The 27,537-nt window shown below is 46.4% G+C and overlaps 2 protein-coding genes across 8 annotated transcripts; both read left to right on the top strand.

Moving 5' to 3' along the window:
* Window positions 1-245: 245 nt before the first annotated feature.
* Window positions 246-13,637, top strand: tsen34 (TSEN34 tRNA splicing endonuclease subunit). 7 transcript variants are annotated; one of them, XM_061682660.1, is made up of 7 exons: window positions 248-890; window positions 5,581-5,839; window positions 6,060-6,183; window positions 6,292-6,357; window positions 7,334-7,544; window positions 8,388-8,691; window positions 12,330-13,637. In XM_061682660.1, exons 1-6 carry the CDS (start codon window positions 841-843, stop codon window positions 8,656-8,658), a joined length of 981 nt encoding a protein of 326 aa, XP_061538644.1. In that variant the 5' UTR covers window positions 248-840; the 3' UTR covers window positions 8,659-8,691; window positions 12,330-13,637. The 7 variants fall into 7 exon arrangements, with proteins under 7 accessions (XP_061538642.1, XP_061538644.1, XP_061538645.1 ...); XM_061682661.1 differs by having other exon boundaries at window positions 12,454-13,637; XM_061682664.1 differs by lacking the exon at window positions 12,330-13,637 and having other exon boundaries at window positions 249-890; window positions 7,334-7,630; window positions 7,758-8,467.
* Window positions 11,121-26,056, top strand: LOC133405384 (mannan-binding lectin serine protease 1-like). Its single transcript, XM_061682265.1, has 13 exons — window positions 11,121-11,372; window positions 12,454-12,652; window positions 13,541-13,932; window positions 14,111-14,294; window positions 15,626-15,757; window positions 16,088-16,284; window positions 16,344-16,550; window positions 16,633-16,947; window positions 17,578-17,659; window positions 18,962-19,096; window positions 23,028-23,275; window positions 24,270-24,449; window positions 25,007-26,056. The coding sequence occupies exons 1-13, from the start codon at window positions 11,121-11,123 to the stop codon at window positions 25,400-25,402; spliced, it is 2,919 nt and encodes a 972-aa protein (XP_061538249.1). The 3' UTR covers window positions 25,403-26,056.
* The last annotated feature ends 1,481 nt before the right edge of the window (window positions 26,057-27,537 follow it).

Raw genomic sequence — 27,537 nt, forward strand, 5'->3', positions numbered from 1 at the left:
GAACACATTTGTCCAATGAAGAGTGAAGTCAGAGTCAGCATCAATAATAAACCTGGTTACAATTAGTGAATATAGCAACATTGCCAGATTAGGGCTGCAAATTCAACATTTTGCACATTATACAGGAAGTTTCACGAGTTAAAATAGTACACATTTGAAACGCAAAGTTGCCAGAGGGACGTGACAAGATCCAGGTAGAACGAAAAAATGAAGCAAGGGAAAACCTGCATTACATTTGATACATACAAATGATAGTTCACATGGACTCAAAATCTTTTCAGCCTGCTGATTTTGGCAGGCGCTTATCGACTGCAAGTATATTTCAAAGTCCTTGTAAAATATTGAAAAAAAAGCAGCTTATGGGTCAAATTCATATTTATATAAAACTTTGCTAATAAAATTAGCTTTTACTGTCAACCTTGTCACGCATAAAACACTACGAGGCTGTGCAAAGTTTTTTTAAAATTATAAATCAACTGTTTTTTGTTTTTAAATCAGCCATTTTTAACGTTTTCTTAAGTCATCTGTTTTCTTTTTTAAATGAATGTTTTTTGTTTTGTCTTTCAAACCTGTTTGTGTGGAAGTACGCCATCATTCCCTGAAACTGATATATGACGTAACAAAGAAAGGTTGGCCGACTATAATAACTTGGTTGTCATTGGACCATTCAGCTGCCAGTCAAGTGGCGTTCGGAGTGTCGTAGACCCGAACACGGCAGCACTTTACGGCACTGACGCTACGCTAGGCTAGGTGGTCATTGGCAATATTTTGGCTGCTGAGCACTGAAGTTTGATGTTTGCAGTTATAACGTATGTGACGTAATTATGCCTCAAGTGCAAAATGTCATCTTCTGCTCCAAATAAACTCAATACTGTGATCGACAAGTACGCGTGAGTACCTTAAATTCGTTTGAATGAAGCGCTCGCCTGCTAGTTCAAGGTTCTTTTAGTTTTAGGTAACTAATTTATTTGGGTATTGAGGTGGAGGCGGCACGACTGGTTAGAGCCTTTGCCTCACAGTTCTGAGGACCGGGGTTCAATCTCCGGCCCTGCTTGTGTGGAGTTTGCATGTTCTCCCCGTGCCGGCGTGGCTTTTCTCCGGGCACTCCGGTTTCCTCCCACATCCCAAAAACATGCATGGTAGGTTCCTTGAGAACTCTAAGTTGCCCATAGGCGTGTATGTGAGTGCGAATGGTTGTTTGTTTGTATGTGCCCTGCGATTGGCTGGCGACCAGTTCAGGACGTACCCCGCCTCCTGCCCGATGACAGCTGGGATGGGCTCCAGCACTCCCGCGACCCACGTGAGGAGAAGCGGCTCCGAAAATGGATGGATGGATGGATGGATATTGAGGTGGATTTTTTTCGCCTGTGGTTCTGAGCCGCTGGTCCCCCGGGAGAAGACCGGCTTCCGTTGGGCAGGAATGAATGAAGACTTCGAAACACCGTGGCTTTTGGGCTAATTAGATTGATTGAACAAGCTTTAGTGTCATAGCAGCTGCTAACAAATAAAAAAAGCCACTGGATGCCAGTTTATAAATGTTTAGTTATCTGGGCGTGGAATTAACCCAACCACTGGGTTTAACCGGAATGTGGCAACTCCACATGACCATATTTGGAGTGTTCAGCTGGCCACAAGGTGGCACTCTGTGTCCGTGAAATACCCACACTCGTCTGCTGGCGTCTAACAGACTGACCAGGCGAACAAACGGTACCCTTATCTCGTAAGATGCAAAACAGGTTATTGTCTGACAAGAGAAGGAAACGCACAAATGGCTGTAGGAATTGGTTTGATGTAGAAATAGTGTCTTTCTTTTCTTTGGCTTGATTACTGTGCTCAAAACACTTTGTCCTCGCAAAAGAATTCGGAATTCAGTACTGTTTAAATATACTACAGTATGTATATATTTGGAGCAACTGATTGCCTGGGCCATTCTAATAGCTTTATTTTTTTTCCTTTTAAACCAATTGAGTTTCCTTTGTAGTATGTTTTGGATCCCTACCCTACTGAATTGTCCACCCAAATTTCATTGTCATCCTCGTAAATGGGAGCAGATTTTTGTCAAGAATTTCTCGGTACATTTGTCCATTCCTCCTTCCTTCAGTAATATGAAGTTTACCAGTACCATTTGCTGAAAAGCAGCCCCACACCATCACGTTCCCACCTCCGAACTTGACTGTTGGTATGGTGTTTTTAGGGAGATGTGCAGTGCCATTTCTCCTCCAAACCAAACAGGTTTGGTATGGCATCCAAACAGTTAATTTTTTCTCTCATCCGACCAGACTATATTCTCCCAGTATTTAACTTGGCTTGTCCAAATTTTGTTCCGCAAACTTTAAACGAGCTTTGGCATGCTTTTTTTTTTTTTTTTCAGCAGTGGGGTCTTGCGTGGTGAGCGCACATACAGGCCATGGCAGCGGAGTACATTACTCACGGTTTTCCTTGTGACAACAGTACCTGCTAATTCCAGGTTCTCAATTCTTACACGCAAATTAATTTCTGATCTTATTTGTTCTACTTTCTTTGTTTGTGTGGATTACTTGGTTTGTGCCCACCTTTTGGCGAAAATTCAATGTCAATAGCACCTTTGGAAATATATTTAGTGAGAAAAATGATGACGTGTTAAATACTTATTTCAGCTGCTGCATCCATCCATCCATCCATTTTCTGTACCGCTTTATCCTCACAAGGGTCGCGGGTGTGCTGGAGCCTATCTCAGCCATCTTCGGACGAGAGGCGGGGTACACCCTGAACTGGTCGCCAGCCAATCGCAGGGCACATATAAACAAACAACCATTCACGCACACATTCACACCTAAGGGCAATTTAGAGTTTTCGATCAACCTACCATGCATGTTTTTGGGACATGGGAAAAAACCTGAGTGCCTGGAAAAAACCCACGCAGGCACGGGGAGAACATGCAAACTCCACATAGGTGCGGCCGGGATTTGAACCCCGGTCCTTAGAACTGTGAGGCAGATGTGCACAACCAGTCGTCCGCCTCAGCCGCTGTGTGTGTGTGTGTGTGTGTGCGTGCGTACGTACACGCACGCGCTGGAGCCTATCCCAGCTGTCATCGGGCAGGAGGCGGGGTACACGCTGAACTGGTTGCCAGCCAATCGAAGAGCACATACAAACAAACAACCAGTCACAGTCACAGTGATGCAATTTAGAGTCTCCAATTAATGCATGTTTTTGGGATGTGGGAGGAAACTGGAGTGCCTGGAAAAAACCCACGCAGGCACGGGGAGAACATGCAAACTGTGTGTGTATATATAAATATATAGATTTTCTCCCTGTATTATCTCGGATATATGCACCCCTGCCTCTCCCAGTACTGAAGGGGATTATGATTTAATTTTTTTACTTAATTTTTACTTGTTCCACTCATAATACACAATATAGCCAATGCTGGGTTCTGTGAGGTGTTTGCTGCACTTCTAATTCAAACCAGTTTGGTTCCTGAAAAGAAAAAAACCAACTGCGTTCCTGAATAGCGTCAACACGTGGACCTCTTGTGGAAACGTGACGAGGCTTCTTCACGCTTCATCAGTGACGTCATTTGGCGTGAGCCACTCGCGCTTTGGTTCACGCTTCGCAAGTGACTACGTGGATTTCTCGACACATGCTTGGAAGCTTCGCCACAGTTTGTCCCTTCACGACGTTGTTTGGGGATTCGCACCGGGTCCCGAGGGATGGCAGTGAATTTCACTTTTAGAGGGACTGTGGGTCTTAATTGTCCTAATTTCACTGGCAAGTAGATTTGATGTATTTTTTGCTGAAGAAAATGAAACTGGCAGTCATTTCCAATAATATCAATCCATTTTGGAGCCATTGGTAAATACTGTAACTAATTGCCTTTGGAACACCCCCTTTTCATGGCCAAAATCGACACGCTCCTCCATATCCTGGTGTGACGTCAGTGGCAGAAGTGGAGACCTAATTCACTGCATGGAAAAAGGAATGTACTATACTATAAAGTAGCAGTATTAACTCATATTTTTTATAGCGTAGCGGTCGGGTGTTTTTCAGGGTCGCTAGACAACAGGCAGCAGAGCGCTCATCCTTTAGTACGCTGTAGCCACATTTGTTGATTAAGAAACTGTCAAATATGAATGTTAATCCCTTCATTCTACCAAATCGTACACAGCATGTTAGAGTTGATCATGCCCTCTCTACGTGGAGGTCAATTAGCGCCCGACCGCATAAGAGCCCACCCTGATAAGGACGACATCAATTTCTCTATTCTTGGCTTACTGCTGAGAGACGGTCACGCAGTTTTGCGTATCAGGCTGACATCAAGGAATTTGTTGAGTGCTGCGACTCAAACGACCTTGTGCTAAATGTGAAGAAAACAGGAGATGGTGTACCACCTCAAAGCAGGACACGCTTTGAGGAGGAACCGACCCATCACTCAGTTCTGCAATTAGACGTGCCTGGAAGTACACGTTGACAATGCGCACAGCTGGAGAGTCTTTGCTCTAGACTGCAACAGAGAAGATACAGTACTTTTTGCTTAGACTGAGGGTCCTTGGTGTTGAGCAGACGTTCACGTTGTTGTTTTATCATGCCGTTTTTGAGGGTATAATTAGATACGGCTTTTCAGCCTTGTATGGTAATCTTCTGTATCTGTACAGATGAAGGCACAGATTACTCCTCTGGGCAATGAAATCAGGGACCCACCCCTCCACTTTATTTATGAGCAGCAGTCACTTTTCACACAGGCGTAGAAAATAATGTCCAATCCAACACATTTTCTGAGTTGCAGCTGCTCCCCTCTGGGAGATTTCGTGTTCCTCGCAACAGACTGACACCGTTTTAGCCCTTATCAAGACTCCCAACGCAATGATTTCTTGTCATGTGATGAAGTGTGTATTGGATGCAACAGTTATTGCAGCTTAATAGCACCCAAGTTGATGTTATTTATGATTCATTAGTATCGAGTATTTTATTATTCAAGGCGGTGCTGTGGGTCACCTCAGCCAGAAGTGCAAATTGGTGCTGGGCAAGTGTCCTTAAGGTTTGTGGGATGATTTATTATTATTTTTTAATGCTGTGTACTGTCAAATGTTGTAATGTGTTTGTGGTGTGTACTATTTATTTATTTATTTATAATATGTATTTTTTTTTGGGGGGGGGGGGGGGGGGTGTTTGAATATACACTATAAGGCTGGTTTACTCTACACAAAGAAAAGCATTCTTTGAATGTGAATGTAGAGGTGCGGCTATATCAAAATGAGTTGTCTTCCCACAGAATTTAGTCAGGTCACAAGATGTTTGTTTTATTATTCCAAACAATTCCTCTTTTTCTGTGGCTAGACATTTAAATAATCTTGACTAGATGTGATGGTTTGCTCACAGACTTTCACAAAAAAAAGTGTTGTTTCTCTTCCATAAATGTGCAAATTCCATTCAAATGTACAAAACTGTTGAAATGATCTTGACTGGCTAGGAGCTTAGCACCCCCTCAACCTCTGGTCTGAGAACCGCCCCAGTTTGAACTTAATGTTGTAATGTGTGTGTGTGTGTCCATTTGTGTGTTTATAATGTGGTAGTTAACAAAGATGCGTTTTGTGTTTCCAGAGCGGAGATGTCTGCCAAAGAGGCGGAGTCTCGCATGCGGGCCGTGTGCGTCAGTCCCTGTGACTCCGCCCCCCTGGTGTGGCGTATGGAGGACGTGGCTGCGGTGCGCTCTCTCGGTCTGGTGGGGGCGCTGCTCGGCTCGCTGCCGCGCACCCCCCGGCAGAACGTGCGAATGGGGCGCCCGTTGTTGTTGCTGCCCGTGGAAGAGCGACTTCTGGACCGGCACCGCGCCACTGCCGAGGCGGCCATCACGCAAGCGGTGGGTGCGTTTGTTTCACACTGCCACTTGGGATCACTGTTTTGATTTCTTGCGACTTGACTAAAAAACCTTAACGACTTGAGACTGGATTTGGACTTCAGAGCAAAAGCAGAGTTAGAGTTAAAATGCTTGACATTTGAAGCTCGAACGCTCAAGACGGACTCGAGACTGATGTACGTATGACTCGATTCCGGCTTGCGCTGTGTTGCGCTGTGTTCAGGACGCGGGCCAGCAGGTGACGTTGTTCCAGGAGACTCTGCGGCGAAGCTATGAGGAGCAGCGAGTCCTCGCTCTGCGCGACAGGAAGTTGGCTATGGTACGCGCGCTCGGCTCGTCAGACCCAGGTGAGGTGGCCGTCGCCTTGGCAACCGCTGACTGCGTGTGAGAGAGATTGTGTGTGAGTGTGTGTGTGTGTGAGTAAGTCAGTATGTGTATGTGTGTTCCAATTTCAGTATTTCATTCCGACGAAGTGGAAAATGTTACGAAGACCCAGCGAGTGGCTGTCACGCACTTGACACGTATGTTGCGTGGCTTCTGATTGGCTGACACAAGCAATCATGCGATTGAATTAAGGCAGCGCCACATCTGATTGGCCTACAGCTTCCGTTCGGAGCCAAAGGTAGCGCGCCAGTTTAGCTTTCGAAACGTAAAGTTCCATACGACCAGAAGGTCGCTCCCCGTCTTGTGGATGTAAAAAAACTGTGACACCTGGGCCAGTTTAGACGGAGAAATTCCTGTGCGTCGTGCCTTAGAATTGGAGGAAAACAGTGTTCGTTGTACTGCATGTGAGCCACGGACAAATGGCCTACGTCAATGGACTGGTGGACTATGGCCAGTTCGTTCTGTCATGAACGGAACAGAGGACAGGACCCAAAATGCACGACTCCAATACAAATGGACAGTTTCAAAAAGGAGAGGTTTAATAAACGATCAGAGGTCGGTTCACAGGCAGGCGATCCGAAAAGGCAACAGTATCCAAAAAACGTGAGGCAAAGAGGCAAGGTCAGTAATCGGAACAGGGTCTAGTCTTACTATGAGTCGGTGACGTGGAAACAAGGAATGCTGGAACCTGACGACAAGGTACAACGACCTGGAGACCAGAAAGAATGAGACAGGAGGTGCAATGCAAGGGGTAATTACGGTAAACGAGGCACAGGGGGGGCAGATGCTCTCGGGAGCAGGTGTGTACGAGACAAGGGGAAGACAACAACCGGAACACACGCACCCATGACATGGACACGTGAAAGCCCAAGCGCATATTGCGAGCGGAGAGGTTTTGGCTGAGACGCAAGTGTTCCTGACAAAATCGAAATGTTCCTTCCAAAATATTCAGCATGTTCCTCAGAGGTGATGATAGGGGTCTCGGGATCAGGACATTGTTTTTTTCACAAAGATAATCCAAAATAAAATAAGGAAAATGAAAGTCATTGTGTGCAAATGTGAAAGAGAGTGGGCGTGTGTGTGTGTGTTGTGACGTCTCGCTGTTGCGTTCAGGGTCGGAGGGCGACGGTGAGGACGGGCGACGGCGCCGCCTGGAGGCTCTGGAGCGCAACTTCAGCTTCCCACGCTCGGCGATGACGGTCCAGTTGAGCACGGCGAGGGCGGGGCTCGCACACCTATTGGCGGGCGGCGAGGGGGCGGGGCCGACCTACGGCACGGACGGCCATGCCCTCCGCCGGCCCGCCGACCCGCGACGCGACGCCAGGTACCGAGTGTTTGCGGACCTGAGGGGGCGGGGCTTCTACTTGACATCGGCCGGGAAGTTTGGCGGAGATTTCCTGGTCTATCCCGGTACGTTTGAGGGGATCGCCGCTTTTCAAATTCCATTCCCAAAATGCGTTGAAGTGCGAGGATGTCAAAAGTCCAATTACAACTTTCCTATTAATCATTTTGTTTTGTTCTCCTTTTTGAAATCCAGATATTGCCAAGGACGCTTTATCATTAGTCAGACACTTACTGTACCTTGGTGGAAGGGAAGAAAGAAGGAAGGACAGAAATGGAAGTTGGAAGGAAAGGTGAAATGAAGGAAAGAGGAGAGGAAAGAAAAAGAAAGGAATGAAAGAAATATGAGAACAAGAAACTACAGAAGGAAGGAAATCAAAAGAAGACAGTAGAATGAGGGAATGACGAAAGGTAGAAGATAAAGGAGGAAGAAAGGGGGCAGTAAAAGAGGACAAAATGGGAAAAGGAAAGAAGGAGGAAATAAGGAATGGAATGAAAGGACGATAGGAATGAAGGGAAGAGGAAGGAATGAAAGAAAAAGATGGAAGGAAATACAAGGGGACAGAAGGAAGGAAGGAAATAAGAAAAATAAAGGGGAGATGGAAAGAAGGAGGCTAGGAAACAAGGGTTAAGGGAAGTCAAACAGGAAGTAAAGAAATAAAGAAGTGTGTGCAGTCGGCGACTTTGGGTCATTTCCGTTGATCGGCTAGCCGTTAGCAGCTCCTCTAATCACCTGTCGGCCTTTCTGTGCATCATCTCCACGTGCTTACCGGCCCGAAAGCCCACAAGGATGATTTTTCTTCGTCTTTGTTTTTTGTGCATGCAGGCGAGCCTCTTCGCTTCCACGCACACTTCATCGCCGTGTGCGTGCGCGCAGACGAGCGCGTGTCGCTGTTGGACCTTCTCGCCGTGGCCCGTCTGGGTTCCAACGTCAAGAAGACCGTCCTCTTGTGCTCGCCGCGCGACGACGGCGTGACGTACTCATCGCTCCAGTGGAGCGGGATGATCTGATTGGACGACGACGGGACCCGTACTTCCCGGGTGCCGGTCTGAGGCCGCCGCAGAGACAGTGCACGTCCCCGGGAGGGCGCTGCTGAACTCGTTCCCTCAAGACAGACTTGTCAAGTGAGGTGTGTGAGGAAAGTTGTTTGCTGTGTTTGTGTCTTTCTTTCATTTATGCTGCACTTTGGTCAACTGTTGTTTTTAAAGCACTCAATAAATAAAACTGGATTGCAACTAGATTGCATCATGACAAAATTGACATAATTGTAATCCATTACATTGCTGGGAGATAATTGGGAAGAATTAATTAAACTAGGTGCAATTCCTGGAAATATTGCGTGTGAATGCTGCAATGCTGATTGAAATCATGCAGAAGTTGAAACGGTGGGAATCGGTTGAGAAATAAGATAACTGTAGCTAAAAATGTAGAATTAGTCTTATTGTGGCTAAAATGCGGGTATTTTAGTGTTGCACAGTGCAGAATGTGGAAAACATGTAGGAAGTGGAATGGTTTGAATTGGTGAAGAAATGTGGAAGAAGGCAGAATGGAGTGGAATGGGGGAGAATGTGGGTGTTTTAACATCATAAAATATGAAATGTGGAATTCGGGGAATACGGAAATGTGTTTTGAAGAAGTTCTGAATGAGCTGAATGTTTTAAAAGTGAAAGAATGATAAAGTATTTTGTTGAAAGTGTCATTGGGAACGAATGGGAATTATTTGGGTTTAAAATGTGGAATTGTGGGTAATGTGAAAATGTTGCGGCTTTGATGAGTAATAGCTCGCGTCGCGTGAATTTTTCGAACCTGTTGAAGTGTTGCTTGAGCATTCACACAATTACAGTTGCTTTTGGAAATTTCCTGGGTTACGACTTTAGTTACATTTGCAAAATAGCCCCAAGAGCTCTGATTTATCAAATAGATTTTTTCATATCAACAAAGCCGACGCTTGTGATTGGCTCTTTCTGGTCATGTGCCATTCTGCCGCGAGACGGAGTCGACTCGTTAATGGTTCGGCACTCAGCCGAGCAGCGACAATGTCGGCGGCTGGGTTGCAAATACAAAAAAAAAACACTTCACACAGACGAAGGATAAAAAAGGCCCAAACATTTAGAATGTAGAAAACAAAGAGTGTTTGCTGGCAGTGAAGGGCGGCGCTGTCGATGTCGAACCCGAGTACACATCTATAGGTACGTAGCCTCCTAGCTTATATCGGCTAGCCGTAACTGCAAGCGCTCACTTAGCCGAGAATAAAATGGGGTTAGCAAGTTAAACGATGATGACAAAATAAGATTTCGTTTCATATCAATTCTGATGCAAGAACAACGTTCTGAAGTAAAACTCAAAATTTTTTTCATATAAGACCTCGAAGCGTCACCTTTTGGTGGAATGTTTATTAGTTTATCGAGTACGTCAAAGATATTGAAAAGGTTAAGACCGGTTTAGAGTCATACCATCGTCAGACTTTTTGTACGTTTCAGGGGGAGTGAGCGATGTGTGGGCTGTAGGAGGAAACGGCAGACGCAACGAACACTCGGAAACTGACAGGCCCATCTAAAAGTTGTTGATATAAAAGCCAATGACAAAACAGGAACACTTACACCAACAATAAATTAGGAAGTGGGAGACCAACATCAACTCCATCCTGAAAAAGGCTCAGCAGAGGATGTACAGACCCTTTCCCAAAAATTTGAATATCATGGAAAAGTTTATTTCCATAATTCTATTCAAAAAGTTAAACTTTCATAAATTATAGATTCAGGGCCCACAATTTAAACAATTTCAAGTATTTATTTGTTTGTTTTTTCATAATTTGGGCTTCCAGCTCATAAAACCCACAAAATCAGGAATTAAAAAAATCACTATTTACTTATTACTAAGCAATTTGGCTCACATTAAATCAATCAAAATATGGGACTTTCAAAACGATATGTTCATCTTCAATACTTGGTTGGGAATCCCTTTGCATGAATCACTGCCTGAATGCGGCGTGGCGTTGCCTGGGTGTTAGTGAAGCCCAGATTTCCTTGATCCTTGCTGTCAGTTCTTCTTTGTTTTTGGGTCTGGCGCCCCTCGTTTTCCTCTTGATAATACCCCATCCGTTCTCAATGGGGTTTAGATCCGGCGAGTTGGCCGGCCAGTCGAGCAGTGGTGGCATGGGCATCGAAGCAGGTTTTGGTGCTTCTGGCGGTATGGGCGTGGGCCAGGTCCTGCTGGAAGATGAAATCGGCATCACCATACAGATCCTCAGCAGAAGGAATCGTCAAGTCCTCTAAAACATTCTGCGAGACTGTTGCGCTGATCTTTGATTTAAGAAAGAAGAAGAAGAATCACCTTTTATTGTCATGAAAATGCATGCATGCATGCACACGAAATTTGTTCTCTGCATTTTACCCATTTCTTGCTCAAGGACCCCACAGCCGTGTGTCTGGGGGATGTTGGCGGATGGTCCAGTAGGGGTCTTGAACCTACGGTGGCAGGTGATGTTCTTAACCATTGGGCCACGGCTGCCCAGAGCAGACTTTACCAACACCTGCACTGGACATTGCACCCCAAATCATGACGGACTGCGGATATTTCTCACTGGAGCTCAAGCAGCTCGGGTTCTGTTCTTCACCCGTCTTCCTCCAAACCCTCGGACCTCGATTCCCGAATGAAAGGCGCACTTTACTTCGATCGGAAAAGAGGACCGCCGGCCGACCGTCCGGTTCGTCTTCTCCTCGGCCCAGTGGAGACGTTTTCTACGTCGGCTCCGACTCAGAAGCGGCTCGACCCGAGGAACCCGACGGTTGTGGCCCATCTCCCGGATGCGTCCGAATGTGGCGGTTTTTGAAGCCGTGACTCCCGCCTCATTGCACTCTTTCTGGATCTCCGCTAGATTCTTAATCTTCTGTTTGATAATCCGCCGAAGCCCACGGTCATCTCTTTTGCCGGTGCATCTTCTCCTGCCACATTTTGTCCTTCCATTGATATGCTTGGACACAGCCCTCTGTGAACAGCAGCCTCCTTAGCTATGAACGTTTGTGGCTTACCCATCCTATGGAGGCTATCAATGATGGTCTTCTGGCCACTTGTCAAGTCTGCAGTCTTCCCCAATTGGAACCCGACTGAAGCAATTTAATGACACCTGGGGAAACCCGGGCAGGTGCTTTGAGTTTAGGAGATGATTAGTGTCTGACACGCCGTTGAAAACATTTATGGCCTGCAAAATTTGGGCTGATTTCTTCACGGTATTCACATTTTTTGAATTCCTGATTTTGTGGGTTTTATGAGCTGGAAGCACAAATGATGTAAAAATAAACAAATAAATACTTGAAATTGTTTCAATTGTGGGCCCTGAATCTATAATCTATGAAAGTTTACCTTTTTAAATGGAATTGTGGAAATAAATAGACTTTTTTCCATGATATTCCAATTTGTTAGAAAGGGTCTGTACTTCTCTCACGGCAGCAACTCTGAGGCATCTCAGTATTTTATTTTACTTGTGGCCCAAAGTTCGGGATAGTAGGACACCGCAATTATTCTGCCTTCTATGCCTTATTATTATTATTATGCCATTTCCCCCTTGCCGTTCACACTACGTGAGTTCGCCAAAATAGCACCAAATATTTTTCATTATGACGCCCCCTCAGCACACACACAATGAATGGGAGAGTCAGCCGCTTTGCCAAGTGCAGTGTGAAAGGCCTCAAGAGTCTCTCACGTCTTTTGAGTTTGATGTCTTTGGCTTTGAGTTGTTCGTTGTCTCCTTTTTGTTTTCGAGCGCAGATGGGAGCCTACGAGTTCTTGAGTGTGTTTCGAGGAGCATTCATCAGTGGAGAAGAAATTACAAAAATGGCGGCACTCCGCTTTCTTGGAGGAATCTGAGAATATTTCGTGTTGAAATTCCCAGGATTTGGACAATTTCAAGATGGTGACGTCATTCCTCTCAGCCACGCCGCGCAGATCTGGAGTCTCTCCGTGCGTGGGAGGATCCGACACTAACTCGTCCGGTTGTGCGCACGCGTCCGGCGCCCGAGCTCAGCGCGGGAAAGACGCTCGTGTCGACGCCCCTCCGCCCGGTCTCTATGGCGACCGCTCCGCGCTGCCCCGTGACGTCAACATTCCAGCGCGAGCACACACACACACGCACGCGCGCCGAACTCTGTGGATGCAAGACGCAGCAGGATGAGGTCAGCTTGACTTTATTCATTGATGGGTCGATTGCTTATCGATTGATTTGTTGTAGGACTGTCGTCATGGTGATTTTGGTAAAAGTTCGATTCGCTGATGATTGTCGCCGTCGAACCTCTACTCGCCGATTGATGGATTGACGCTATTGAATGATGGAGTGATTGCGCAACTGAGTGATTGACGAAGTTTGATCGAGCTTCCGTCACGACCGCACTTTGACTCATTTCGTATTTATTGATAACGCCGTTGATGGATTGATTGTTGGCTTGAAGTGACTGTCTGATGAATTGTCTTGGTCGTCTGTCTTCATTAACTTGCGGCGTCAGATGACTGCCTGGAGTCCTTGTTTTATTGATGTATTGTTTTATTTGCACATAAGAACGACATGGCCAAAATTAAAGGAAGATTGTGCGGCTGAGATCACAAAACCTGAACAGGTTTTACAAAGTCAATTTCACCTCATTATGCATCTGGAGAAGAAAACATCCATCCATTTTCTTTACCGCTTATCCTCACTACGAGCAAAAAAATAATAATTCATCATGCATTGACGGTATATACAATGAAAATAAAACATTTGAAGAAGAAATACATGAAAATAAAAGGTGTGTGTCAGCATGTACGTGTGGGGAGGGCGGTTCAAGTTTTGCTTTGTCAAACGTTCTCAGTTTGGATCGAAATGTTTTGGGGGAGCTTGACTGAGCTGTCATGTGCGTGTCAATTAGATTGGATTACATTTGTTCCACGATTTGCAACTTGTGGGAAACAGGCGTGAGTGCGCAACTTTGTGGGACAGAACCCATGAGCAAATCCCGCTGCGAGCTCGTTGAACTGCAAGAAGACTTCCAAGGCTTTGGACTCACCGATCGTTCGACTGACGAGTCAAAACGTCGAGAAGAATTTTACTCATCCGCTTAGTTGTTATTGGTGCTTATTGATTATCGATGATTTCGCGCACACCAACAACAGGCCTTTGTTGGCGTGCGTGTGCGTGCTGCTGGGTGCGGCGGAGGCCGCACGCGCGGCGTCGCTGACCGAACCCTTCGGAAGCTTCCAGTCGCCCGACTTCCCGGCGAGCTATCCCGACGACACACGACGTCGCTGGGAAATCCGCGTTCCCCACGGCTTCCGTGTGCGACTCCACTTCAGCCATTTTGACCTGGAACCTTCCGACTCGTGCCAGTACGACTACGTCAGGGTGAGATGCCCGCACACGTACACTAAAATGCTCAGTACGCTCACATGTGAAGCACACTCACACAGATAGACACACTTGGACACACGCACGTGAACAAATACACAAACATGTACTCAAGCAGACATAGGCACACGCGTACAGCAATCGTTGACGTGCAATGTCACGCGCTTGTGTGCAGGTGGAGGCCGGGGGCGGGGCTTCCCCTCTGGGCGTGTTCTGCGGCGGCGACGCTTTGGACCCGGAGAAGGTTCCGGGCCCGGCGCCGCTCGCTTCTCCCGGAAACGTTCTGAGCGTCGTCTTCTCCTCCGACTTCTCGAACCAGGAAAACTTCTCGGGCTTCCGAGCTCACTACAGCGCGGCAGGTGCGTCCATCCGCTCGCGCGACGGGCCGGCGGTTAGCGCGCGTCCGCTCGGCGGGTCGCGTGTTGGAATCTCAACTCGTCCTCGAGTGGCTTTTGCCTCCCTCCCGCCTTCCAAACGCATGTTAGCATGTGAGCTTCAATGAAGAAATTGTCCACAGGTGTGAATGGGCATTTGTCCATTTGTCCCATTAACTGGCGATTAGTCCATTGTTTGTCTTTACGCTTTTACGAACAATTCGTCGGCGTCCCAAATTTCCGACAACTCATGTGACTCTTTTCGATTTGCCACAGGTCTGGTCACAGAAGCGCAAAAGCGAAAGATATGAACGGGCAGATATGCCGTCGCGCTGAAGCCGGCCGGCTAACCGACGTGGCGGCCATGTTGGTGGGGTTGACGTTCCCGTCCGAGGCGACGCACAGACGCTGAAATGAAGTCGTAACTTGCTCATACCTCAATCAATTTTCACGAGGGTTACTTTTTTTGGGAACGTCAAACCGTATACTATCAATACACAACATCGTTAAAAAAGCAAAAAATAATATATTTCAATATATTTTTCATGTGAAAGGGACTCACGGTTCCCTTGTCGTAATTGGACGCTGGCATTGTCGGTCTTTTGCTTTTCCACACGAGTGGAAAGCGCTGATGACTTCGACCTCCCTAGTTTAGCGTCGCCGTCGGCACGCAGCTCAAAAATGGCCGTGTCGGGTCTACCTTTTCGTATCTGCGAGCGGAAGAACGTCCGTATGGTGCGCTTCTCGTGGCGCTGCGTGACCAATATTTGACCCGGCGCGTAATGCATTGCGATAGCCGAAAACGGGTTTTCGGCTCCGCGGCGGAAGGCGGAATGCGCGCAGGTGCTGTAAGGCAAGGTGAGGCCAATTTATTTCTGCAGCGCATTTCATACACAGGCGAACTCAACGTGCTTTACAGGATTGAAAGCATTTACTGTACAAACAAGGTACAGAAAATGTACACATGTACACACAATACACAGCTCACTAAAATGACAAAAACAACCAAAAAAATCCAGTGCAAAGAGATCATTTTAAGAAATGGAAAAGGTCTAAAATGCTCAATGAGAACAAAGAATCGTTTTTAGGGTTAGAGATTTTCACGCTCGGGGCTGACTGGATGTCCAAGTTCCGCTCTGGGCGATGGACCGGCGACCGAATCCTCGTCGTCCGTACATGACCGGCTGGTGACCGCACCTGGGCCACAGTCGCCCGGGATCGGTCGCGGCGCTCCTGCGATACCGGTTGAGAAGGCGCGATGGACGATTGACGATTTCTTTGATGATTTGTGACTTGTGTGATTTTTGTGACCCGAGACGTGGACGAGTGCACGGAGGGCGTGGACGGGCGGGACGCCTGCGACCACCTGTGCCACAACTACGTGGGCGGCTTCTACTGCTCCTGTCGCAATGGTTACTTGCTGCACCGCGACAAGCGCACGTGCGCAGGTCTGACACACGCGCACACACTGAAGGCTTTTTCCCGCCACTGAATGCGTGACGAAGGCACACTTGTTGGTCCAAACAAAATTTAAGGAATTAGGACCAGCGCCAGATTATTCAAACATGTTCATAACCTTTTAAACCTTTAAGCTACACAAGCGATACAACAACTATGTTTGTGCGTGTAACCTCTGTGTGACTGATAGTGAAGGCCGATTGCTGGTAAATATTTACATGTACTGCATCTTTCATGTCACACTCACAGTGTTTGATTGATGAGGTGTATAATCTTTGTGTGGGCGTGAGAATGTGACAATTGTGTGTGTGTGTTTGCAGTGGAGTGCAGCGGCCTGGTGTTTTCCGAGCGCATCGGTTCCGTGAGCAGCGTGAACTTCCCGTCGTCGTACCCCAAGAGTTCTGAGTGCTCGTACTTCATTCGGGTGGCGCCAGGACTCAAACTCCGCCTCCACTTTGACCACACCTTTGATGTGGAGGATCACCCGGAAGTCACGTGCCCGTACGACTACGTCAAGGTACAGACGCACACACACGTGTCCAGAGCAGAGTGAGTGAGTGTGCGTGTGTGTTTCAGATCCGAGCGGCCACCGGAGAGTTTGGCCCGTTTTGCGGTCGCCAATCACCCGGCGACATCCAGACGGACACCAACACCGTCGCCATCTTGTTTCACAGCGACGACACAGGAGAAAACATCGGGTGGAGGATCACATACACCGCAGAGGGTTGGTTAGACACACACACACACACGCTGTATGTCTCTCTCTCACTCTCTGCAGTTGTGGTCACCTAATTGGTTGGTTTGGTAGGTTGAGTGATGAACTTGTACAATTTATGTTTGTGGTGGCTGAGGTCACATACCGTAGTTGTTGTTTTTTGTTGTTGTTCCAGGTGTGGCTGGCAAAAACCCGTTTTGCCTAACGATTGTTTTGAGACAATCTTTGGGGAATTTTAGATTTCGAAGCGAAGATGGACTTGAAACGCCTTCAACAAGCAACAAGAGTTCAGCTGACAAACTTCCATTTTGCCGATTCCTCTGTCGCTTTTATTTTGCAGAGACAGTAAGTCAGTGTTCATCTCCAGCGCCTGGAGCTAACGCCACGGTGACACCGCTACGGTCCGAGTACTCGTCCGGAGACCGGGTCCGCGTTTTGTGCTCGCCGGGCTTCGCGCTCATCAAGGTGATGTCACTTCCTCTTTCCTTTCATCTTAAAGTACACGCTAGACAGGTTAGCTTCGATAGCATCTCTCTCGTTGCCGTCCACTGGAGGGCCCACCTCTGATGTTGGGTTTGCATTAGCATTAGCACTTGACACATTACATCCATCCATCCAGCCATCCATTTTCTATACCACTTACCCTCACAAGGGTCACGGGCGTGCCGGAGCCTATCCCAGGTATCTTCGGGCGAGAGGCAGGGTACACCCTGAGCAGTTTGCCAGCCAATTGCAGGGCACATAAAAAGCAAACCATTCACACCTATGGGCAATTTAGAGTCTTCAATCAGCCTACCACGCGTGTTTTGGGGATTTGGGAGGAAACCGGAGTGTCCGGAGAAAACCCACACAGGCACAGGGAGTACATGCAAACTTCACACAGGCAAGGCCGGGATTTGAACCCCAGTCCTCAGAACTGAGGCAGCTGTGCTAATCAGTCATTCACCGTGCCGCCACATTACATCACAACATGAAATAAAAACCCATACAAATTGTTAACGGTCAGCCTGACCACGGTGCTATGACCATTGGCATAACAGGAAGTAGCATTCGTGCTAGCTAACAGGAAGAATAAATCGTTTTTGTTCGGCACAGGATGGCGAGCGTGTGGACGGCGAGTTTGAGCTGCGCTGTCAGCAAGACGGCACCTGGAACGCCACACTTCCTGTCTGTCAAAGTAAGAGTTGAAATGGATCCTTCACTTCTTCTCTGTCAAAGACTTGCAAATAATCCTTCGCTTCCCGAAAGTCAAGCTGCAGCCAATCAGCGGAGTCATTGCCATGTTGTTGAGAGCCCTCTGTTGATGTTAACGTGATGATGTCATAAGTTAGTGGTAACTGAACTTTTCGAGGCCAAAGTCACTTTTTTTCCACAGAATGTAAGCTGAGATCTACCACAACAATATGTTCAGAAAAACACACTTGCCACGGGTCGCGCTGTTCTATCATTTATGTTTGCATTTTTGACAGGACCAATGCTATTAGTATTTATCTTCAATGTTCTAGTGGATTTAGAAACATGTTCAAATGTAATAATAAAATAACAAATGACACAATGTGTGGACATTTATCTCCGCTCACGGGTGACCAGAAGACCTCACCTCAAGCTCTTGTATTCAATTCAACATCACTTTGAAGTTCAATAATCTCCATGTCCACGGCGCTAATGTAAATAACTCTTGCATTTCCTTGACAGTTCTTCTGTCAATTTTGTGGAAATTGGTTTGATACAAAACCAACTAATTGACTCATGCTTTGTGCCTCCACAAATCTACGAACAAATTTTGTTGCTAAAGGTGTGCGGCGTCACATTGAAATCAACTCACCGTCTGGATGGTTTCTTGTGCTTATGGCCAATAAATGGCTAATTCGGAAAAACTTTTCTTTTTGCTGGTGGCGTGGTGAAAAGCGATTGCTTTGTTTTCAATTCTTGGGTCTTCACTCACTGTCAAGTGGATAAAAGTCTTCAAAGTTGTCATGAGTCGCCGCTGCCGCTCGTTTGTTTATCGATGTACACAGTATTTGCATACGAGGCATATCGTCTTCCCATTTGATGACGTCAAAAGGAATCCACTTTCCCATTCCAGATGAAAATAATGTAACTATGTCTTTGCTTTCTTTTTTTTGCCGGGGCAGATAATTTCAACTACCTCTGTGAAGTTTGCAGGCTCACTAGCAGCAAAATCTTTTTGTGCTTGCAAAATTATAAAACAAGACATGAATTCACCCGTTGGTGATCCAAATGAACGACGAACCCATTCGTAAATGCCCAACCCAAAGGTTTTTTAAATAAGAAGAAAATAAATTGTATTACTTTTGTCTTTCTTTTTATAAAAAATAGGCCTAGGTTTATTTAAAAACAAATTGTTTTATTTCTTTTTAAATGACTCGCGATCCATCATGATGGGCATGGGGCTCTACCGTTGGATACCCCTGTTGGACGTGGTGAAGCTTCACCTCTGCGTGTGATGTCATCACAGGGGTGGATTGCGGCTGTCCGGCGGTGGTGGGCGGAGCCGAAGTTGTGCTTGGCAACCATGACAATGGAACCCGATTTGGCGCTGCCGCCCGCTACGTCTGCGAAGAGCGCCACCGACAAATACACCCTGAACACGGTAAACACAATCGCATTCGTACTCAGTGTGTTTAGAATGTCAATGATGAAGCCAACAGAACCACATCATCTGCAAAAAGCAAAGATGCAATACTGAGGCCACCAAACCGGACCCCCTCTACACCTCAGCTGCACCTAGAAATTCTGTCCATAAAGGTTATGAACAGAATCGGTGACAAAGGGCAGCCTTGGCGGAGTGCAACCCTCACTGGGAACGAGTCCGACTTACTGCCGGATACGCGGACCAAACTCTTGACACCGGTCGTACAGGGACTGAACAGCCCGTATCAGGGGGTCGTATCAGCTATCACCCACGTTACCCTTTCGGGCTGTGCCCGGCCGGGCCCCATGGGTGCAGACCCGGCCACCGGGCGCTCGCCTTCGAGCCACACCTCCGGGCCTGGTTCCAGAGGGGGGCCACAGTGACCCGCGTCGTGGCAAGGGAAACCTAGATCCATTTAATGTATTCTTCGTAGGGGTTTTGGGAGCCGTGCTTTGTCTGGTCCCTCACCTAGGACCTGTTTGCCATGGGTGACCCTACCAGGGGCGTGAAGCCCCAGACAACCTAGCTCCTAGGATCACTGGGACACACAAACCCCTCCACCACGATAAGGTGATGGCTCCAGGAGAGGGTCAAAAAGTCAATTTCAGTTAAATAAATTGCTGAGTTGATTAATTAGATTTCTTGACAATCTTGGCTATGAAAGGGAGATTTAAGGTGGGTCTATAGCTTGCTAACATGGAAGCGTCCAGCGTTCTATTTTTTAGATGAGGCTTAATGGCAGCTATTTAAGAGCTTTGGGAAACTCGCCTGGCCAAAGTGAGCAATTGATTATTTGCTATGAATCAGCTAGCACAGATTTTGCAATGGTTTTGAAAAAGTCAGATTGTATTGAGTCAAGACAGCTCGTTGATGGTTTCAGCTGCTGAATTGTTTTCTCTAGTTTTTTGGTCAACTGTATCAAATTCTGACATGGTAATAAAGTTTATCCTTGGTGCCTTCAGATGCAGTATCGTTTTATCATTTTGCTGATTTGTGCTGATTTTTAAACTGATGGATTAAAGTTTTTTTTTAAAATAAAATAAGCAAATTCATTGCATTTATTTGCTGTTAGAAGTTCTGGAGGTATCTGATTTGGGGGGGGGATTGTGAGCTTGTCAACCACAGCAAACAGCGTGCGAGTATTGTTGAGGTTCTTACTGATGATTTCAAGAAAGTGTTGCTGTCTAACCCTGACTAACTCTAAAATTACAAAGACTTTGTCCGTAGAGGTCATAGTCCATTTGGAGTTAAATTTTTGTCCACTTACGTTATGCTTTCCTACGCTTTAGTTTAGAGGTCTTTACCATCGTTGTGCTTCTCCATGGTGTTCTAGGTCACCTCAAGATTGTCTTAGTTTTAAAAAGAGCGACAGCATTCAAGACATTCGAGATTTTCCAGGTGTATTTATCCAAAGGTTCACCAACTCTCTCAGCTTTCACAGTTTGTGGCACGGCAATGGTCTCCATAAACGTAGTGGCGGTTCTCTCATTTATGTACCTTTTCTTAAGCGACATAGAGGTTGTCTGAGGTTTTGGAAGAATCTGTAATTCAAAGGACACACAAAAATGATCCGAAATAGCCATATCCTTAATGTCAACTGATAGAATCTCAACATCCTTCGAGAAAGAGTTCTTTAGAATTGTTTTCCTGTTATTGTCAACATGAATGTTTAAGTCTCCCGTTATGACAAAATAGTTGTAGTCAGTATAAATAACTGACAGCAGTTCTGAAAAATCTTCTATAAATTTCCTGTTGGGAGAGGTCCATTTATGAAAACCTCAAGATCCAAACATTGCACTTTTGTTAGGAGATCAATGAAATGTTGGGTGCTCCTTAGTGATCTCCATGAATTCTTTTTTAGAGATATCAGACACCGGTTCATTGGTAAAACACACTACTTTGGTGTTCTTGTCGGTGCAAAAACGTTTCAAATCCTTGACAGCTCCATCAGCAGCTATTAGTTTTTTTCTTGTATGATTTAGTTTCATGCCTTTCAGTGGTGGTGGGGTATGAGCATTCTTGGCCAGGGTCTTGTAAAAGTGGCTGAAATCTATTTGTAAGTCTGATGTCAATGCGTTACATTGACTTGTGTCCCCTTTTTTTTTGCCCTCCGCTGTAGCGACCATCCACAGTCGCTCTCTCTGAGTTGAAGAAGCACGCAACGCAGGCCAGCCGGATTCCTGAGTAATCTGCTGGTGTTCTGTCCTCCCTTGTGGATGTTGTCCCATATGTTCAGGCTTTGCACCCAGTAAATTCCAGGGAGAAGTGCTGGATGATCCATTACCGTTTCCACAGCCACTTAGCTCCTTTGTGGAGCTAAGTGGCTGTCTGTTAGCATGCTTCTGGTCACCATTTTGAGACATCGATAGAGTGGTTTCATTCCCCGACTGTCCATTTACATCCACATACACTTCAAGACGGTGGATTTTCGTTTCCAGGACCGCCATCTTCTGTAGCAGTTCGTGATAGTCTTCAGTGGAAAAGGGAGGCATCTTGTTGCTGGTCTTGTTGGTAACAGCAGGCTTGTTCTAATTAGCAGGCCACGCTCACGTAATGGTGAGGGCGTATCAAAGAATATTGGAATATGACAACAACTGGCTGTATCTACAAAAAAAGTACAGTCTCACAGGTTAAAAAATATCCAGGGGTCGCTGCTTCTAATTGCTTTGGAAGAAGAAAAACAAGCTTATCAGCAAGAAAAATGTGAAGAGAGGCGCAATGTTGTTGTTTTTTCACTCGTGTGTCAGGTGAATATCGGAGTTGTCCAAACGGTCTCTGGATCGACAAGGTAGTGGGGGCGGAGCTTCCATCCTGTGTGCCTGGTGAGTGTTGACGTGCTGTCACCGGGGAGGCTACACGCTGGGGCGAGAGGGGGCGGGGGTCCCTCAAACAAAGGCCGTGCCCCCTCAATTCAAATCAGCGCAAGCGTCCCCATCTGTCTCCTTCGGTTCATGCGGTGTGCCGTGCCGGCTGTCTGCAGTGAGACTGTAGAAATGGCCACAGTCATTATTATTGCTGAAGAAAATATGTCACTCATTATAATTAAAATGCCTTAAACATTTTTGGATTTTGTGTGCATTTGTATAATATTGTTTTAGGAGTCTAACTTACGTGATCTGCACAGTGTGACGGTTGTCAAGTTAGCGTCAGTCCGCCCCCGGAAGTGGTATGTTTTGTACTTCAAAATAAGAGCGAAATTTGAATTGCTGGTTACTTTAATATTGCCGGCTTAACATCGTTTCGATACATTTTCTTTGTGAAGTCGACTCATTGATCCTATGTTATGCGCCCTTCCCTTGTCTCTTTGTACGTCTTTTGTCCTTCTTAGAAAACCCGCGCAACTAAACATGCACAAAGAGAAAGGGATGGTATTCAAAAACTGAAGTAAAGGAGAACAACTATTTTCATGAATGCCATAGAGAGGGTTTATCTATTAAATGTTTTCGTTTTGTGCTAATTGGTGTACTATTGTTATTCGAGTGGCCCGGTTTCGGTGATTTGTGCGTGGGTTGTAACGTCACAGTGGCAGGAGGAGCAAAGCTTGCGATGCAGTTGATAGAAGACAGCGCGCATGTACAGGATAATACGTTTGTTCGGCTGTGTGCTTTAAGGACAAGTGAGTTGTGGCACACAAGTAAGTGCCCTGTTAACAATAGCCATTACCCGGGTGTGTTATTCGAGTGAAACTAGTTACGAAGTGAAAGATGCAGCTGTCAATCAAGTTAGCATCATAATGAATAATGATAATAAATAATAAAGTTAAAAAATATGCTGTTACATGATGCCCTCATAACATTTCTGCCTGCCCCCTCAAGTATGCATGCCTAGAATTAGCTCAGGCTGTCACAGTTGCATTTTGTCACGTCGCCTCGTTCGCTGTCCCCGCCAGCGTGTGGCCGTCCGTCTCGTCCTCTGGCCGTCCAGGTGAAGCGCATCGTCGGCGGTCGCGCGGCCGAGCCCGGAAACTTCCCCTGGCAGGTTCTTCTGAGCGTGGAGGACTTGAGCCGCGTTCCTGCGGAGCGCTGGTTCGGGTCGGGCGCCCTGCTGTCGGACACGTGGATCCTGACCGCCGCCCACGTCCTGCGGTCCCGCCGCCGCGACGCCCGCGTGGTCCCCGTGGCCCCCGAACACGTTAAGGTGATGCCACGCAGACAGACTTTATTACAGGCAACACCCTAAATCTACTAATTCCAATCATGTTTCAGGCCACCGTGAACAAAATGCGATGGCCGTGGCAATGCACGGGGGGCGTGGGTGGGAAAATGAGAGGCAACGCAGACTTGTCTCGAGCGGTTTATTCGTTACTCTCAGTTGAACTTTACTGTAAAACTGACACACAAATCAAAAGAGAACATTGGACAAGATTGTGGAGTTCAAGAGCAAAATTGAAAACCAAAACATTTGATACTGACCAACGAATAGTCCACGAGCTTAAGGCTAACATACTGTATAATGTGAAATGTCGTAGCTGGGCTCACGTTACAGTAATCATATACCAGCAGTTACTTGAAGATTTAGAATAACATAACATTCATGCTAATTTCCATTATACTGTATTTGGCGTTCTGGCATTAAGCTATCAAACGTTGGACTATGGTTCGATGAAATAATACAATTTGGATGAACATTTTGGTGTTTAAATCTTACGAAGTTTAAATGTAGGCGGCACGGTGGACGACCGGTTAGCACATTTGCCTCACAGTTCTGAGGACCCGGGTACAAATCCGGGCTCGCCTGTGTGGAGTTTGCGTCTTCTCCCATTGTCGGCTTTACTCCGGGTGCTCCGGGTTCCTCCCACATCCCCAAAACATGCATGGTAGGTTAATTGAAGATGCTAAATTGCCCGTAGGTGTGAGTGTGAATGGTTGTTTGTTTATACGTGCCCTGCGAATGGCTGGCGACCAGTTCAGGGTGTACCCCGCGTCTCGCCTGCAGTTGGCTGGGATAGGCGCCAGCAGAACCGTGACCCGCGTGAGGATAAGCGATGTGGAAAACGGATTGATGGAAGTTTAAATGCGCTCAGTGTGTGGGAGAGGTAAAACTATATATATATAAAAAAATAAATTTAAGTAGGGTAGTGTGTGTACTCGAGGGGATTTGGGTGGTGACATGACGCTGCGCTATCTGCAAGGTGTTGGCGGGCGTGGTGGACGTGAGCGACAAGCAGGCGTCGGCGGGCCTGGCCGTGTCCCAGGTGCTCATCCATCCCGACTTCCGGCCCAGCGATTTCGACAACGATGTCGCCCTGGTGAAGCTGAGCGTCAGGGTGGAGCTGAACAACGCCGTCCGTCCCGTCTGCCTGCCGCCGCAGGTGTGGGAAGTAGTGGGGGTCATGTGACCCCCTCAGCGGGGGTGGGGTTGGTGGGTGGGTTGGTTGGGTGGTGGGTGGCGGGGGTGTGTGTGTGTGTGTGTGTATATATATATATGTATATATATATATATATAGATATATATATATATACACATATGTATATATATATATATATATATATATATATATATATATATATGTATATGTGTGTGTGTGCATATATATGTATATGTATATATATATATATATATATATACATATGTATATATATATATATGTATATATATATATATATATATATATATGTATATGTGTGTGTGTGCATATATATGTATATATATTTATATATATATATATATATGTATAAATTGCTCAGTGACTGTTTTTTGTCAATGTCTTTCTGTCTCCAAAGTGTTCTCTGTCAATTGACCGTCTGTTGTCGTACTAGAGCGGCTCCAACTACCGGAGACAAATTCCTTGTGTTTTTTGGGCATACGTGGCAAATAAAGATGATTCTGATTCTGAATGTGACTTCCCCCCACCTCTGCGTCCCACAGAGCGACGCCCCCACCCCTCAGCCCCACTCTCTGGGCGTGGTCGCCGGGTGGGGCGTGTCGCACCCCGACGTGACTTCCAACCTGCTGCAGTTTGTCCGCCTGCCGGTGGTACCGCAGGACGAGTGCCGTGCCAGCTACGCGGCCCGCGCGGGGGGCTACAACATTAGCGACAACATGTTCTGCGCTGGTTTCTATGAGGGCGGGCGCGACACCTGCCTGGGCGACAGCGGGGGCGCCTTTGTGGCCCAGGACCCCGTCAGCCGGCAGTGGGCGGTGCTCGGCCTGGTGTCGTGGGCGGGGCCCGAGGAGTGCGGCAGTCTTCGGGTGTACGGCGTCTACACGCGTGTCAACAAATACCTCAAATGGATACAGGAGCGCCTCCTGGTGGTCATATGACTACATCACACACACAAAACACGTGTCTTACAATTCTAGCACGACTATATTGTGTAAATATAGATAACACTGTGGCTGACACGTTGCCGAAACATAGCTAACATAGCTGCTGGAAGTGCTAACTACATGAAAGTCATTGCATGCATTATAAGTTTGAACGCAAAACTATGCAAGTACATGAGGAACTCTTCATATTTGTCATTTTTTGATGATGTTGAAAATGAACCTCAGCTCTTTTTAAGATTTACTTCAGGTTATCATCTACATGTGTTCATAATACCTGATCAGAATGATTGTATTTAAAGGCACAAAACGTTAAGTCACAGGTATTTGGAACTGAAAAATATTAAAATTAAATCAATTGATGAAGGTCTAGAAATTATTTTCACACCCACTTCTACATGAGCATAATAATTCTCTCCAACCCCAAATGTATTTTTGCACTTTCAAATTCATCCTGCGGGTCAGCATAAACCCCCAAAACCAGCCTGCGGGCCATATGTTTCACACCCCTGCTCTAGGGCCACTTCAGAAAGTCAAATCTCTGGCCACCTTTCCTTAACCTTTGAGGAAAAGGTCATGGGGTCAAGGTGAGATGAAATGAAGCTTACGTTCGGAGACAGCACGGCTTCAAATTTGACTGCGACGGCAAGTTTTGCTGACGGAAGTCCCTGGCGTTTTTTTGGTTTAATTTTTCTGTCCTGTTTCTCAGAATCATCTTTATTTGCCAAGTATGTCCAAAAAACACACAAGGAATTTGTCTCCGGTAATTGGAGCCGCTCTAGAAAGACAACAGACAGTCAACTGACAGAGAACACTTTGGAGACATAAAGACATTGACAAAAAAAAAAAAAAAACAGTCACTGAGCAATAAAGGGTTGCTATTATCTGGTAATGCCGGGACATTATTTTTTTTTTGACAATTGTGCAAAAAGATGCAGAGTCCTCCAGCACTTAGAGCAGTTCAAATGACTAATCTTGCAATAGTCCGGTGCAATGAGCATTGTGCAAAGTGCGGCGAGACTTCAAGGAGTGTATGCGGTTTAAAGTGACGAGTCGTGCGATAATCTGGGACAATGTCGATTGTGCAAATGTTGCAGATACTCCTCAATCAGTGTGCAAATGGAGCAGATGCGACTCTGGCACGAGTGGCCAGTATTGGTCAACAACAGATATGCAAATAGTGCAGCGTGGCAAGACGACTACAATGAGTGCACGAGTAATACATAATTGGCTCCACAGAAATGTGATAACAAACTCAAGTCAAAAAATTGCCAGCATGTTGTAATGGAATTGTAGGTCAGGTGTTTAAGAAGTTGATCGCAAGAGGGAAGAAGCTCTTGGAATGTCTGCTAGTTCTAGTTTGCTTTGATCGGTAGCGCCTACCTGAGGGAAGGAGCCGGAAGAGCCGGTGACCGGGATGCGGAGGGTCCGAGAGGATTTTGCACGCTCTTGTCTTAGTTCTGGGAGCGTGCAAGTCCTCAAGGGCGGGTAGGGGGGTACCGACAATCCTTTCAGCAGTTTTGATTGTCCGTTGCAGTCGGAGTTGGTCCTTTTTTGTAGCGGCACCAAACCAGACTGTGAATGGTTGTTTGTTTCTATGTGCCCTGCGATTGGCTGACGACCAGTTGAGGGTGTACCCCGCCTCTCACCCGAAGTTAGCTGGGATAGGCTCCAGCACGCCCGCGACCCTTGTGAGGATAAAGCGGTACAGAAAATTGATGGATATATATTAATATATCCATATATACTGTATATCCACACACAAGACAATGACCCCAACCACACCAGCAAGCGAGCAAAATCATGGTTCCAGACAAACAGCATTCAAGTAACGGAGGGGCCAGCACTCTCCCCGGACCCTAATCACATGGAAAAACTTGTGGGCTGACATAAAAAATGCTGTTCATGAGGCAAAACCGAGAAATGCAGAGGAATTGTGGAACATAGTACAAATGTCCTGGGCTGCAATACCGATGTGATGTAGTTATCAGAAACCGACGTTATGCAACTAAATATTAGTTTATGATTCTCAGGAAAGTTGAATCTTCAAGCATTTCTTATTTTATAGAGTACATTCTTGAGTGCTGCTACACTGCTATTTTTTTTTTTTTTAACATTTCTTGACTTTCTGT

This window comes from Phycodurus eques, chromosome 7 (genome assembly GCF_024500275.1).
Source record: "Phycodurus eques isolate BA_2022a chromosome 7, UOR_Pequ_1.1, whole genome shotgun sequence".
Classification (NCBI taxonomy): Eukaryota; Metazoa; Chordata; class Actinopteri; order Syngnathiformes; family Syngnathidae; genus Phycodurus; species Phycodurus eques.